Source organism: Eptesicus fuscus, chromosome 23, assembly GCF_027574615.1.
Source record: "Eptesicus fuscus isolate TK198812 chromosome 23, DD_ASM_mEF_20220401, whole genome shotgun sequence".
In the NCBI taxonomy this organism is placed as follows: domain Eukaryota; kingdom Metazoa; phylum Chordata; class Mammalia; order Chiroptera; family Vespertilionidae; genus Eptesicus; species Eptesicus fuscus.
Genome location: NC_072495.1, coordinates 26693732 through 26708996, shown reverse-complemented (window position 1 = coordinate 26708996; position 15265 = coordinate 26693732). Strand labels below are relative to the sequence as shown.

Sequence of the window (15265 nt, the reverse complement as noted above, 5' to 3'; positions counted from 1 at the left end):
CTTAGGACGTGGAGGGTCCCCTGGACGCGGAGTGTGAGCAGGACCCTCCTGTTTGCATGTGAGGGGTGAGCACCGCATGGAGGGGGAGCTGTGACCTCAGGCCTGACAGCGGGAGCCCCGGAGCCTGGAGCAAAGGGGCGTGAGCTGTCCCCTGGGCATCTGCGGAGCAGCTGGCAGCGCTGCCTTCTCACTGTCCAGGGCCTTTCTGTAGTTTTTTAGGGGGGAAAAGGGGGTGGATGGTGTTTTTTAGTTGAAGTTCTGACTTTTTGTTGTTTGTTCTGATATTGTTTATTTTTCTGCATTTTTATCACCTTCATCGTCTTGATGAGGGTTACTGTGAATTCTGGGTCAGAATATTCATGCACCCCAATCCCTGGGGTCCCAGAGGGCACCTCATTAGAGCCCGTTGCTGCTGTCCTCGGTGCTGATCCCTCGGGCCCCGCAGACCCGCGGGCATTGATGCCAGGGAAGGAGCAGTGGCCTTGGCGCCTTCCCTTCCAGGAGCCAGGAGGCCACGTGGCTCTGTGACTCCCCTGGGCTGAGGGGATCGCCGCTCTGATCGCGGTCAGCGGGGGCTGTGAGCCTCAGGGGGCTGCGCTGGCCTTTCTGGGGGCTCCGTGGCTGCCGGCCTGTAACCTGGGCCTCAGGGGGTGTGGTCATGTCCGTCCCCGAGTGGACAGGCCTGCCCCAGGGTCGGGGTCGGCAGGGCCGGCTCGGGGAGAAGACCTGGCTCAGCGTCCTCAGTGGAGTGTGCATCCAGCGGGCCTGTGACCAGGGGTGGGGAGGGCTGGCTCCCAGGGTGCCTAGGAAGGTCCTTGCAGGGACAGGACGGGCCCCTGACCCCGGGTCTGAGGGGCTGCCCTGAGGCAGAGGGGGCTGCAGGGCCTCAGCCAGCTGGTCGGGGCGGCCGGGGCTCTGCAGCCTCCTGAGCAGCCGGCTCTGCCCCGTCAGGTCCAGAGCTGGGCAGCAGCAGCCTCAGCCAAGTTCCTACGGAGATGGTCACGGGCACTCGGTGTCCAGGGAGCATCATGGCCAGCGCAGTGACAGTGACTGAGGGTCGGGTGGGCCAGGGACAGAGGGTCACCATCTCCTGCACTGGAAGCAGCTCCAACCTTGGGGGTAACTATGTGTCTCACTTCCCCACAGGCCTGGGCCACACCCACCTCTCTCACCAGGGGAGGGCGCCATGGCCAGGGAGGTGAGCATCTGCCCCCCTAGGTCTGGCCAAACCAGCCCAGTGCACCTCCCCTAAGCCCCGCCCACCTCTCAGCAGCCACACCCACCTCTCAGCAGCCCCTCCTAAGATTTTAAAAAAGAAGAAAAAACACCAGGTTTGCTCTTTCTGTTCAGAAAATCTGCCACCCTTCGGTGACTGAAGGCATTACTCTTTACACCCTTAGGATAATCTGTTTTCTCTGTCGGTTAGGGGAGAAATGAGAGAAAGAAGTCAGAAGATAGGAGGGACTCATCAACCCCTGGTCATTGTTTCCAATGTGAAAAGTTAATGATTTTACACATTAGAGATTGCCATTTGTTTCAAATATCACACAAACGATAACTATCACTATGAATGATACTATTACAATAGCCTATATCACCACCACTGTTTTTTAGGATTTTGTGAGCAATTATTTTGTGCCAGACACTACACCCAGCACTTACACCGAAGCAAACCTGAATGGTGGGGCCAACTCCCTCAGGGAACAGCAAGCGAAAACCCTCCCTCTCTGGTGGCTCTCATTTCTCCTTCACCAATGTCGACATACGCAAATGCAACCTGAACTCAGGAAGAGAAAAAGAGAAGAAAGCCTGTGACGTTTTTATTGATCCATAAGGAGGCATAACTCTGGTCAGATCAGTTGGTGGTGACTATAGATGGGGAAGTGAGTGAGTCGTGGCCCCAGAAGAAAAGAATCGGCAAATAGAAGCCTACCAGCCTGAGCATAGTCCCAAGCATTGCTGCAAGTCTGAGGCTTCTCACGTGTTCTCAGGTCCTCTTATGCTAGACCATCAAGTCACCGGGCTGTCCCTGCTCTGGCCCTGCCCTGAGTCCTGACCCGGGTCTAAGAGCTGGTGCAGGAGACGCCACTTGAGTCCTGACCCCTGAGCAGCCCAGGGAGCTGTGGTCAGACTCCCCCTGAGGACGCTGAGTAGAGACTGGAGATGCCCTGAGGTGATGGGGAGGCCACGGGAGAGGACCCCTGGCCTGGCCCTAGGGCAGGGGCAGTGGACAGAGCAGTGGGAAGGCAGAGGTGGTCTCTCCTGGGTTCTGGTCCCCATGTCACTCAATGGTGTGTCTGGGCCTGGGCACTAGAGGGCGCTGGGGGCTTGTTACTGAGGGATGTGGGGTGATCAGAGCTGGACCAGCCCCCTGACAAAGTGCAGGACCATCTGCTCAGGGCTGTCAGCTGTGACTCCCCAAACCTGGGCCCCACCCGCCCCATCCCTGCCCACACCAATGGCCATCCTCAGGCAGAGGGCCCTGCCCCAGGCCCAGGGTGAGATCAAATACATGGGGTCCTCATTTGCATAAAAGGACCCTCCCTCCCGCAGACTATGAAGAGGGGAAGGGAGAGATGGGGGAGCTCTGCTTCAGCTGTGGGGCACAGGAGGCAGGACTCAGGGATGACCTCCACCATGGCCTGGGCCCCTCTCCTCCTCACCCTCCTGGCTCACTGCACAGGTGACTGGATAGGGGACAGGGGAAGGGGCCTTGGGAAGACACATGGGCCCTGCCTCCTCCTCTTGTCTCTAGACCCAGACTCACCCTCTCTGTGTCCCCCCTCTTCCAGGATCCTGGGCCCAGTCTGTGCTGACTCAGCCGTCCTCAGTGTCGGGGGCCCCGGGCCAGAGGGTCACCATCTCCTGCACTGGAAGCAGCTCCAACATTGGGAGTTACCACGTGTACTGGTTCCAACAGCTCCCAGGAAAGGCCCCCAAACGCATCATCTATGGTACTAACAGTCGACCCTCAGGGGTCCCGGACCGATTCTCTGGCTCCAAGTCTGGCAGCTCAGCCACCCTGACCATCACGGGGCTGCTGGCTGAGGACGAGGCTGATTATTACTGCGAGTCCTATGACAACAACCTCAAAGGTCACACAGTGCTGCAGGCCCGTGGGGAAGTGAGACAAAAACCCCTGTGCTCTGGGAGGGGTGAGCCCTCCAGCAGCTGCCTGCTGGGCTCAGCCTGTGACCTGTGGCTTCTGCTTATTCCCTCGCTGACGCCCTGGGCCCAGGTTCACCCGGGCACCCTGCCTGGGGGTGCTCGGTCCTCCCTCACCTCCGGCCTCAGTGTCACTCAGAGCAGAGCTCTCCCAGGCTCAGGGGCCTGAAGGAAGAGAAGGCCTCTCCCCACCCAAGAGGCCCAGGTCCCTCCCCCTGGGCTGGACTCCCTTGTCCTGTGAGGCTGAGATGAGTGACAGCTGGTCCGGGCCCGCCCCTGCCTGGGGCTCAGCACTGTGCTCTGTGCTGGAAGGGCCACTGGCCCTGTTCGCACCCCATTATGGTTTCCTCCCCTTTACCCAGCTCAGCTGGTGTAGATTTGCGTTGTGATTTTAAGCACAAGAATTGGCCATTCACAGCCATCAAACCATAACAGATTGGGGGGTGCCATGGTGGGCGATGAAGGGGGTGGTCCAAGTGGGTGGAGGGGATCCAGGAGCAGAAACTTCCGGTTGTGACTGCCTGGCTCTGGGGAGGATGGGCAGCACGGGGACCCGGCAGGGAGCGCTGTCTATTGTGTCTGTGAAAGCAGCTGAGAGCCTGGATCTCAGTGTCCTCAGCACAGAAACAGCCAAGCTTGCAGCCACGTGTGATGGCAGAGGTCAAGGGGAATTATCCTGGAGATGGCTTTGCATACACACCAACACAGAGTCATTGTGGTGTATACCTGACACTTATATAAAGTCAATTATGTGTCAATTAAAAAATAAAATAAAAATATAAGAATGAATCTGAATCTTCTGTCCACAGAAACACCAGCACGTGGAAGTCTATAGCAGCTTAATTAACTCCCTCCCCGCCCTGCCCAGACTGAGAGCCGCCAGCAGTCTGATCATGGAGGCCTGTGATAGCTGTGAGTGGTGGGGATGTCCTCCAATAATGGGCCTGATTTTAAAAAAACCATGTGGCTCTGTGGTTGAGCGTCGACCTATGAACCAGGAAGTCACAGTTTGATTCCAGGTCAAGGGCACATGGCCGGGTTGCAGGCTCGATCCCCAACATGGGGCGTGCAGGAGGCAGCTGATCCCTGATTCTCTCTCATCATTGTTGTTTCTCTCTCTCTCTCCTCCCTTCCTCTCTGAAATCAATAAAATAAAATAAAATAAAATAAAATAAATAAAATAAAATAAAATAAAAAAGAACACAGCCTGGGCTTTATTTGGGGAGCACTTTGACAGGTCTGCTTGCAGGGGGCCCCTCCCACAGGCAGCCTTCCAGGGACCATAGGGTTTGTCCCCATGGAGAAGGCGAAGAGGCCAGGGAGCTTCGGGGGGTCAAGGGGCTGAGATAGGCGGCCATTGGCTCAGCAGCTCAGTGAGCAGGCAGCTCTGGATCACAGAACCCAGGGGGCAGTGGTGAGTTAAGGTTGTGCGTGCCCTTGAGGTCTGTCTATCCATGACCAGGAGGTGGCGCTGCAGACAGGACGCTTTCCCTGGCCAGGACGTGCTTAGGTACTTCTGCTACAATTTAAACAATCGCAGGTGTAAAAATTGCAGTTGGTTGTGGTGATTTAAAAAAAAAAAGTATATATATTTTATTGATTTCACAGAGGAAGGGCGAGGGAGAGAGAGAAACATCAATGATGAGAGAGTCATTGATCGGCTGCCTCCTGCACACCCCACACAGGGGATCAAGCCCACAACCCTGGCATGTGCCCTTGACCGGAATCGAACCTGGGACCCTTCAGTCCGCAGGCGGACGCTCTATCCACGGAGCCAGACCAGCCAGGGTGGTTGTGGTGACTTTTTGAACAAGTGATGCAGAGTGCTGTGCAGGAAAAACTCCCCCAAACCCTGTGCCAATGACCCGGGCCTCTGTGGTTCATCGACGGAAAACCCCGCTCACAGATGCTCTCACGCATTCTCTCTCCTTCTCTGCCAAAGAGCCAATAATCTGTCATCCTTGTTACCGGCTCAGCCTTCCCGGGACGGTCCAGGCCGCCCACTGACGTTGGACAAGGAGATGCAGGCCCAGACCCGCGTCAGGGACGGAACCCTAACTCCGACCAGCCCCCCGCTCATCCTCCTGCAACCCAAGCCCTCTCGGTCCCTCGGGAAAAGGCAGCAGGTTGCCCTCCCCCCCCCCGCCCCACACACACATTCAAGGTCGGATCTTTTGTCCAAGCCCTTGTCACGATCAGGGGTCCCCAGTATGGACCAGTGACCCCTCTGCTTGGCTCCCAAACAATCTCAGAACCCAGAACATTCCAAACCAACTATCACGTGGCAGCTCTGCCCAGAATCCGCAGTTACTTCACCTGCCCAGCCCTGGGAGAGGGTTCATGCCACAGTGTGGGAGGGCGGCCGGCGGGCCGGGGCCTGGCTGGGCTCATGTGTGGAGTCAGTCGGCCCGGGTGCGAGGCTGACTCGGGATGGGAGCTACTGTCTGTGCAGCCCCGCCTGAGGCCCGAGGGGCCCGCCCGGGCTGCCCCCACACGTGACTTTTCAGTGAATCAGACCTGGGTGGTAGCCAGACTGATGGGCGAAGAACGATGCTTGTCCACAAGGAAATGAAAAGGGAGGTGTCGGAAAAGCGTGGGGGTGAAAGCGGAGAAACCTGGCAACATCGAGTGCTGCCAAGAGTTAGGGAACTAGGACCCCCACACGGCTGGCGGGGTGCAAGTGAGCCCAGCAGGAACGGGGAGCAGGAATTGAGCATGCGCACGCCCTCCGACTCAGCGGCCCCACATCTGGGCGTTATTGAGAATATTGCATTGTCTGTAGCAGCGAAACGTTGGAAAACGAAATGCCTACTGTACACAATACACACACACACACACATACACACACACACACACACACACACACACACACACACGGCATAGACCATGTACTGGTGTTGCATCTATACCTAGGATACTCACACATGTGTACATACATGTTGATTTCGGGTGATCCTTGTGATGGGTTTTTACAGCCTCTAAGTCACCCAGTCTAGAGAACTACTTGCCTCGTGTTGCTCAGGTGGGTGTGGCCATAAAGACCTTATTGCTTAAGCCCCGCCAAAGGTTCACGCCCATGTAAAATACACACACACACACACACACACACACACGGAGGTCTGTACCACTGTACATGCATATGATGAACTCTTCAGCAATTAGTAGAAATGATTGGGCTCTCTCTATATGATCGCGGCCACGTCCTAAGAACACAATGTTGAGTGAAAAAAAAATGTAGCCAAGTCACATGGGCAGCAGAAACCTATCTTGTGTGAAACGGGAAACTTGGGCACACATTCAGAATGCGTGTCACAGCCTAACGTGGCCTGCCGTTAGCTCCGAGGCCCGTCAGTTGGCTTGTAGTCTCTCTCTCTCTTTTTTAAAAAAATATATTTTATTGATTTTTTACAGAGAGGAAGAGAGAGGGATAGAGAGTTAGAAACATCGATGAGAGAGAAACATCGATCAGCTGCCTCCTGCACACCTCCTATTGGGGATGTGCCCGCAACCAAGGTACATGCCCTTTTTTTGTTGTTTTTTTTAAATATATATTTTTATTGATTTTTTTTACAGAGAGGAAGGGAGAGGGATAGAGAGTCAGAAACATTGATGAGAGAGAAACATCGATCAGCTGCCTCCTGCACACGCCCCACTGGGAATGTGCCCGCAACCAAGGTACATGCCCTTGACTGGAATCCAACCTGGGACCCTTCAGTCTGCAGGCCGATGCTCTATCCACTGAGCCAAACCGGTTAGGGCAAGGTACATGCCCTTGACCGGAATCGAACCTGGGACCCTTTCAGTCCGCAGGCCGACGCTCTATTCACTGAGCCAAACCGGTTAGGGCTCTCTCTCACTCTCTTAAATTTAAGGCGAGACTCTGTCATGTTTCCTTCTCTGTCCACTCCTGTCTCCACACCGTTCATGCAGGAGGAGAATTGTACATCCTCCTCGGAAAACAGCGGTTGCGGAAGACGCTAGCTAACTAGGACTAACAGGGTCCAGTCATGCCACTCCTAGGTGTATACCCAGGAGAAAGGAACACATACATGTCCGTACAAGCACTCGCACACACGTGCTTCTTAGAACAGTGTCCGGCACACAGCAAGCCATCCATAAATACTTGAACGAGTGAGCGAATGAATGAATGAATGGTTCAGAACGGAAAGATGCCGTGCAAGAGGGGCGGCTGGGGAAGGCCAGGTGGCTTCAGGGAACACCTGTCGGAGTCTGGCTGGCAGGCCAGCTGGCCCCTGGCCAGGGAGTGGGGGCCAGGGCTGGTGCCCAGAAGCGGCCGACCGTGGCCAGAGGCATGGGAAGCTGGACTTGTGGCAGTAGTGGCTGCCCGGTTGGACAGCATGGGGCCTGAGTGCAGAACTGGAACCGGCCAGCCAGGGTCACCGAGGGGAGACTGGACCATCCCCCCGCACCAATAGCCGGCTCTTGTGCTCCATAAAAAAGGAGAGAAAGCCGGGAAATGCGGGAGAGGCCTTCTCGCGGCTATGGCCTTGCAGTGTGCCTCCAGCACCCTCTACTGGCAAAGCCTGGTACTGCACCAGCTGGCAAAGCCACTGTTTTCATCTAGGCAGCATCTCGCCTTTTTACAAAAATCCCCCCCCCTCCCTCTCCAATGAGCAGACGCATGCTCTCCTGAGCCATGGCACACACAGCGAACTAGATTACTTTCTCCACAGCTGCACTGACCGTTCTCCTAGCCTCCAACAACCTGTCCATGAACATAGCAACCCCGAGAAGAGAGAACGTGGTTAAGAAATACAAACATATGTGGATATGAAAACAAAGGTGCGAAGTTCCTGCAGTTCTTGGGGCACCGGCCATGAAAATGGGGCTGTGCGATTGGCCACAGGCCGTGCAAACAACGATTTTTCTTTTCAGTGTAAGGATGTCCCCAATATTTCACGTGACACAACTTACACGGACAAGATTCTTCGCTGTTTCTCTGAAACCCACATTTAACTGGGCATCTGGGTTGCTGTTTTCAATTTGCTACATCTGGCCACCCTCGTCCTGAGGTCATCGTTACTATCCACGACCTATTTCTCCCTCCACCGATTGGATGTTGTTATTTCTCTGGCCCTCAGCCTGAACCTCAGCCGGTCATGGGGCGTCAGATCTGGGGGTGGCGGCAGATCTAAACCTTCGTGCCTTGAGGCTCTGAGTCCTATGAGGTCCCGAGCCCTCGGTGTCCTCAGTTCTGGACAAAGTCCTCCCGCCCCCTTGTGCAGCCGCCGCCTGATTTCTAAGAATCCAAGGCGAGGCGCAGCGCCTCTTCCCTGCCGGTTGGAGCGAGCGTAGCGCCCCCTGGTGGGCGCATGGCCTGGTGGGGCGCTCAGCTCTCCAAAGCCGCGGGGCTCACCGTGAGCGCATGCGCAGGACTCCTTGTGAAAGAGCCCTTCCCACGCCCCCCTCCCGGTCCCCAGACGCCGGGGAGCGTGGCGCTGGGAGAGGGACCGCACCCCAGAACGGCCTTTGATTCCCAGGGTACATTGCAACCCCCGGAAGATAGTCGGCTACCCCTCGGGGTGTCAGCTCCCCCCGCGGAGCCCTCAGGAAGCCGCTCCGCTTGTTGCACGAGCCCGGCCGCTTCTGGGCAATGGGGTACATCGTGTCTCTGCGCTCAGACGGGACCCTGCCCCCGTGCAGGTGCTTGGCTGGGGAACAGGCCCCCTGATTAGACGCGGTGCTTTGGGGGACAGCCGCGATGGTGGCTGAGGCGCCCCAAGAGCCCAGCATCCCAGGCGGGGAAAGCAAGTCCAGACGCAGAATCGGTGCCCCTTCTGGGCAGGCGGAGGCGCCATGGCGTCAACTCGCCACCAGGCGGCTCCCGGCGGGGAGGTGGGGGGCCCCCAGGGAATGCGCTCTACGCGGGGTTCCCTGGGGCTCCCAGTTCTCGGCGGGCCAGCCACTAGGTGGCAGCAGCAGGCAGGCCAGCGGGGTGAGGGAGCCCCGCCCGCCACCACGGCCCTCGGCTCAGGGCGCATTGGGCCGACGCCGGCAGCGCTGGGGGCCGGGCCCGCGGGCACCCCGCACCGCGTCCCCCTGGCCCCTGGGCACCAAGGCCTCCTTTGCAGGGCGCCCCGCTGCCCGTGGGCGGCAAGGGGTGGGGGTATCTTTACCCGGGTCCGTCCCAGGGCCCGTCCTCCCCCCGCCCCCCACGCCATGTCCTTTCCAGCCCCGATGTGGACCCCCGCGTCCCGGCTTCTTGGCTCGGGGCCATAACAAAACGCCGGAGACCGGGCGGGTGCGCGAGCATTGACCTCCTGCAGCTCGGGGGGTGGGGGTGGGGGTGGTGTTGGGGTGCCGCAGATCCCGGGGTTCGCAGGTTGGGCGCCTGATGTGAGCCCCCTCTGGCCTTCCGTCTGTGCGTGGAGAGAGGGGGGCTGGGGATGGATGCAGATGCTGACTTCTCTCTCTCCCTCTTCTAAGGGCATCCTCCCCATCCTCAGGGTCCCCCCCTGACCTCACCTAACCCGAGTTACCGCCCAAAGACCCCTTCCCCAAAGACCCCATGTCAGTGCTAAGGGCCGCAGCCTGTGAATTTTGGGGCGCACACACATTGAGCCCAAACAGAGGCCCTGTTCTGCCAGAGCCGCGTTGCCTCCCCCAGGGAAGCCAGCCAAGGTGGGGGGACCAGGCCTGGCAGGGGGACCCCTGGGTCTCGGGCAGCCCTGAGTGGCCCAGGTCTAGACAGGAATTCCTCCCCGGTTTGAGGCCGGGTTGGGGTGCGCCACGCGGGATCACCGGCTGGCACCGAGGCTCCGGGAGGGGGGCAGGGGGCTGGAGATTCTGCCCCAGCCTCAAAGCCCGGAGGGAAAAGGCCACGAATTCCCCCCCCCCCCCCCCCCGCCTCCGGCAGCCGGCCTGCTGCCAAGGGAAGGGGACTCAGCAGGCGCACATGTCACCGAGGACTGAGGCGGGGAGACAGTCACTTGGAGAGGTCTCCCTTCCCGGGAAGGGGGCGTCGGCAGCTGAGCTGACGGCCAGTGATGGACAGAGGCGCCTCAGGGTCCCCCCCGCAGGGGGCTGGCGTGGCCGCGTGGATGTCAGATTTCAGGGCTTGGTGGCCAGGAAGCGTGGCCTGCCCGTTTGGAAACCAGGAAAGTCCTAATGACCACACTTTCTGCTCCCGAAGATAAAAAATAGACGCCCGTCTCAGGCTCAACTTTTAAGAAGCTGCCTGAGTGTCCAACCCTGTGTGTGTGTGTGTGTGTGGTGGTGTGGGGGGGGGGGGCTCCCAGGACTCTAGGGGAAGGGGTCGCCCGGCCCCGTCCCCTCTGACCCTGGGAAATGAAGCCCCCGGCTCCAGGCCGCCTCAGGCGGTCCCGGCCTCAGAGGCCGCTCCAGGGCCTAAGGCAGTCGCGCTTTGGAGCTGCTCGGTAGCTACACGTGGAATGAAAGGCGCTTGGTTTCTTTCCGGGGAAGAAGGGGGCTCACGGGACCCCGTGTGTGTGGAAGGTGGGGGTACAAGACCCCCCCACTCTGGCAGGAGCTGGGATCTGAGCGCCCAGGCTGAGTGGGAGGGGGCGAGAGCGCTGGCTTAGGAGTCGGGGGGCAGGGCTCCCCCACCCGCCTCCGGTGTGACCTTGGCCAGGTCACATGCCTCCCGGGAAAGGAGAGAATGACCTTCAGCCTTGTGCAGCCCGGTTTCCCATGAGGCTCCTGGGGACCTTTTATTTATTTATTTATTTAAAATATATTTTATTGATTTTTTTTTTTTTTTTTTTTACAGAGAGGAAGGGAGAGGAATAAAGAGTAAGAAACATCGATGAGAAAGAAACATTGATCAGTTGCCTCCTGCACACCTCCTACTGGGGATGTGCCCGCAACCAAGGTACATGCCCTTGACCGGGATCGAACCTGGGACCCTTCAGTCCGCAGGCCGATGCTCTATCCACTGAGCCGCACCGGCGAGGGCTCCTGGGGACCTTTTAGAGCAATGACAAGAGCGGCCACTAGAGGGCACTGTTGGCACGGGTGTGCGCCTGGGTGAGCATGTGGGCTGTGTGTGCCCCTGTGCGTGTGAGCGTGTGCCTGTAGATGTGTGTGTGGATGTGCGTGTGGATGTGCGTGTGGGTGTGCGTGAGCGGGAGGGGGCACTGCGCAGGGACACTCGGGAGGTGATGACCAGGAAGCCAGCTGGGTAGGACCCTGCCTGCGGCCCAGGGAGGACAGTCAGGGGAGGGAGGTGACACACATCCTGTGCGGGCGCCACCCTGCCGGCTGTGGTGGCGGCCTGGCTGGGGTGCTGACCGCCTGGCCGTCCTGCTCCCGGGCAGCTCCTGACCCGCCTGGGCTCCCCTCCCCGGGGGTACACTCGAGCCCCTGGCCTTGGGAGAGCTGGGGTGGGGCTGGCCGCTGGGGAGGCACCCGGGGCAGTGGGGGCACTGTGCTCCCGAGGCCCCGAGGGGGTGGCAGGAGGAGCCAGCTTCTCCTCCCAGGGGCTGTGGGGCTCGCCCCTGACAATAGACACCTTCCCGCCCCCTCTGCTGGGCCTGGGACCGCTCCCAGGGAGGCCCCCCGCCCCTGTTCCAGTCGGGGCTGCCCCCACCCTGACCCCCCGGGTGGGGTGCGAGCTGGGGAGCCGAGAGCCTGGAGCTGACGCTCAGCCTTGAATGTGCTTCCGGCCTGAGGGCCCAGGAAGGAGGCCTGGAGGCTGGAGGGCAGCAGCTCCTCGGCCTTGACTGTGGCCCCCGAGGCTCCTCAGCACCCCCCCTCTGCCCGTGGCTGATGCCGCCTCAGGGTGCAGGTCGCAGGGGGGAGCACGGCCGAGAGGGGCCCCCAGGGCCAGGGCGTGTGGGTGCGTGTTGGGGAGAGCGATGGGCCTCCAGTGCTGGGTCCTTTGCGGCCTGCGGGCCTGGCTTCTCCTGGGAGCTGGGTGGCTGGCACCCACTTTCTGTTGCTCCTTCTGGGTCCCCCGTGATCCCCCGGCTTCCCTCTGGCTTCTGGGGCAGCTGATGAGTCCGACACCCAGGCTCTGAGACGGGGGTGGGGGGTGGGGGGGGGCACCAGGCTCTAGAGGCGCTGGGGCTGGAGGCCTCCTGTTGAAGCCCCGCATTGAGGCCGGACGGGGGGGCCTCCGACCTCAGAAACGGGGGACCATGTGCTATTCAGGGCAGAGGGGACACCCCCCTCCCTGCGCTCTAACCCTGGGAACCACCAACAGGGCCTCCTGTGTCCCCCACAGCCGCACAGGCAGCCCCCCAGCCCCGCTCCCACCCCCAGCCCGCTGACCTCGGGACCTTCCCAGACTCTCGCTCCCCCCCCCCCCCCCCCCCCCCTCGCCGCAGCCAGGCCTGAGCTCACAGCCCCAAGCCCTCTCCTCCCCCGGGGCTCCTGCTGCCAGGGCTACACGGGGAGCAGCTTGTGCGTGCGTGTGCGTGTGCATGTGCATGTGTGTGTGTGTGTGTGCGTGCGTGCATGTGTGTGTGTGTGTGTGTGTGTGTGTGTGGAGAGGTCAAGGCCCCCTGAGGAAGGGGTCAGGCCTGCTCAGGTCCCTGGTGGGGGGGCTCCGAGGAGCTGGGAGAGGCCTGGGCCTCCCTCTGGCCCTGCCTCAGAGCAGAGCTGGGGTTGGGGTGGGGCGGTGGGAGGGCGGTGTCCCAGGTTCCTCTCTCTCACGCCTGTGCAGTCCCTTCCGTAGGACCAGGGGTGCTCCCAGGCCGGAGGGGAGGAGGCGGGGGGGTGCTTCCCTGTCTGGAAGATGCGGGAGGGGTCTGCACCCTCCTTCCAGGGCCTTAGAGGGCCTGACCTCTGTTTGGTTCCTGGGGGGAGGGCTGGGGAGGGTCCCCCTGAAGTCAGTGGTGGGACAGGGCTGGGGCCCACAGTGGGGTGCACGCCCAGGTGACCCACACCGGCGGGGGGTGCGAAAGACAAGCTCTCCCTGGGAAATGTGCTGAGTGAGAGAAGGCAACGGAGAGGACACACACCACACGAGCTCCCTCATGTGTGGGATCCAATGAACATGATGAACTGACCAACAGAAGGCCCGAAGCCGGGAGGCAGGGAGCAGAGGGCCACACCTCCACCTGGGGCTGGGGGACGAGAAGAGATAAACCCAAGACCTTGTATGCTCACATGCACCGCCCATGGACGGGGCAATAAGGCAGGAAGACCTGGGGGAAGGGGGGTAGGGGCTGGGAGGAGATGGGGGGTAAAGAGGGGAATGGGAGATGTCTGTAATACTATCAACAATAAAAAGTACATTAAAAAAATAGAAGAGCCGAAACCGGTTTGGCTCAGTGGATAGAGCATCGGCCTGCGGACTCAAGGGTCCCAGGTTCGATTCCGGTCAAGGGCATGTACCTTGGTTGCGGGCACATCCCCGGTAGGGGGTGTGCAGGAGGCAGCTGATCGATGTTTCTCTCTCATCGATGTTTCTAACTCTCTATCCCTCTCTCTTCCTCTCTGTAAAAAAAATCAATAAAATATATTAAAAAAATATAGAAGAACATTTTCTATCATTAAAAAAATGAAAAAAAACTCATCCGCCTGTCATCTATCATTTATTATTATCATCTGTCATTTATTATTATCATCTATCATTATCTATCATCTATCATCTATCCTCTATCTATCTGTCTATCTATCTGTCTGTCTATCTATCTGTCTATCATCCTATCCTCTATGTGAAATTCAAGGTCATATCTGGAAGGACACACACCAGATGCGCCCAGCACGGAACTGCAGGCTGTGCTGGAAACTCCTTTTTTTTTTTTTTAATTTCTTTATTGATTAAGGTGTCACATATTTGTCCTCATCCCCCCATTCCCATCCCACACCCCTCCCCACGGATGCCCCAACCCCCTGTTGAACTTAACCGTTGGATAGGCTCATATGCATGCACACAAGTCCTTTGGTTGATCTCTCCCCCCTCCCCCCACCCTCCCCTATCCTCCCTCTGAGGCCCGATAGTCCGATCGATGCCTCCTTGCTTCTGGTTCTGTTCTTGTTCCTCAGTCTATGTTGTTCATCATTTCCCCTAGATGAGCGAGATCATATGTCACTAGAGATATACTTATAAGAACTGAATGTGAGACGAGCAATGATAGTTATGCTGACAGGCAAATGAATCAGTCTGTAGTGAGTGGAAACTCCTTTATACGTTTATTTCTGTTTTATTTTTAAAGGATATCTGGATTTCTCTGTGTACTCGGGGAAGAAAATGAAGCTGTCTCCATTTTTGAAAACAAAACAGAGAAGCAATGCGCTGCACAAATGCAGGGCCCTGGACAGACCCCCTCCAGGCCCCAGGCGGTGATGGGGGGGTGGGGGGGGGCCCGCAGGGCGTGGGTCCTCCCGCAGCATGACAGACGACGGGGACTCAGAGGGGCCGTGGGGAGAGAAAGAGGTCACCCGCCGTCTAGCTCAGCCTGGGTGACGTTCAAGAGCAGAGAGATCGCGGGGGTAAGGGCACCCCCGAGGGGAGGAAGCTGGGAGGAAGCGTGAAGAACGCGGGGCCCTGGGTCCTGCCCTCGTTCTGGGTCGGGGATGCTGATGGATGGGCAGTCCACCCACGTGGAATTCGCCGTTTTACAACCAACCATCAGGCCCGGCCGGCGTGGCTCTGTGGTTGGGTGTCGACCTGTGAACCAGGAGGTCTGACCCCGGGAACCACGATTCCTGGTCAGGGCACAGGCCCGGGTTGTGGTCTCGACCCCCAGTGGGGGGCGTGCGGGAGGCAGCCGGTCCAGGATTCTCTCTCCTCATGGATGTTTCCCTCTCCCCCTCTCCCTTCCTCTCTGACATCAATAACCATGTATTGAAACGAACAATCTGGTCATTAGTACATTCACGACGACACGCCGCCATCGCCACGCTTCTGATCACTCTTGAGCTTTGCCGGCGCGTTTCATTCACCGACGGCGCCCATCAGAGTTGACCAGGAAAACAGGAGGCCCGCCCGGATAACAGACGTGGCTCTTCTGGGCGAAGGTGGGGGTGCATCTCGGGCCCCCTGTTTGTTTCTCTGTCCTCGTCGCGTTGTTTACAGCGAGCAGTTGTTGTTTTTCAACCAGAGACCGAGGCCAAGACTCTATTTTAAGAGGAACTCGAAAACAAGCCGAAGGTGATTTCCCGCCCGGGC

General features: G+C 58.8%; 1 gene segment (V, D, J or C); it reads left to right on the top strand.

Moving 5' to 3' along the window:
• The first annotated feature begins 2609 nt into the window (after nucleotides 1–2609).
• On the top strand, nucleotides 2610–10464 carry LOC103300374 (immunoglobulin lambda variable 1-40-like). The segment is given in 3 exon segments: nucleotides 2610–2683; nucleotides 2793–3092; nucleotides 10394–10464. Coding segments are annotated over 3 exon segments (429 nt in total).
• Nucleotides 10465–15265: the final 4801 nt, after the last annotated feature.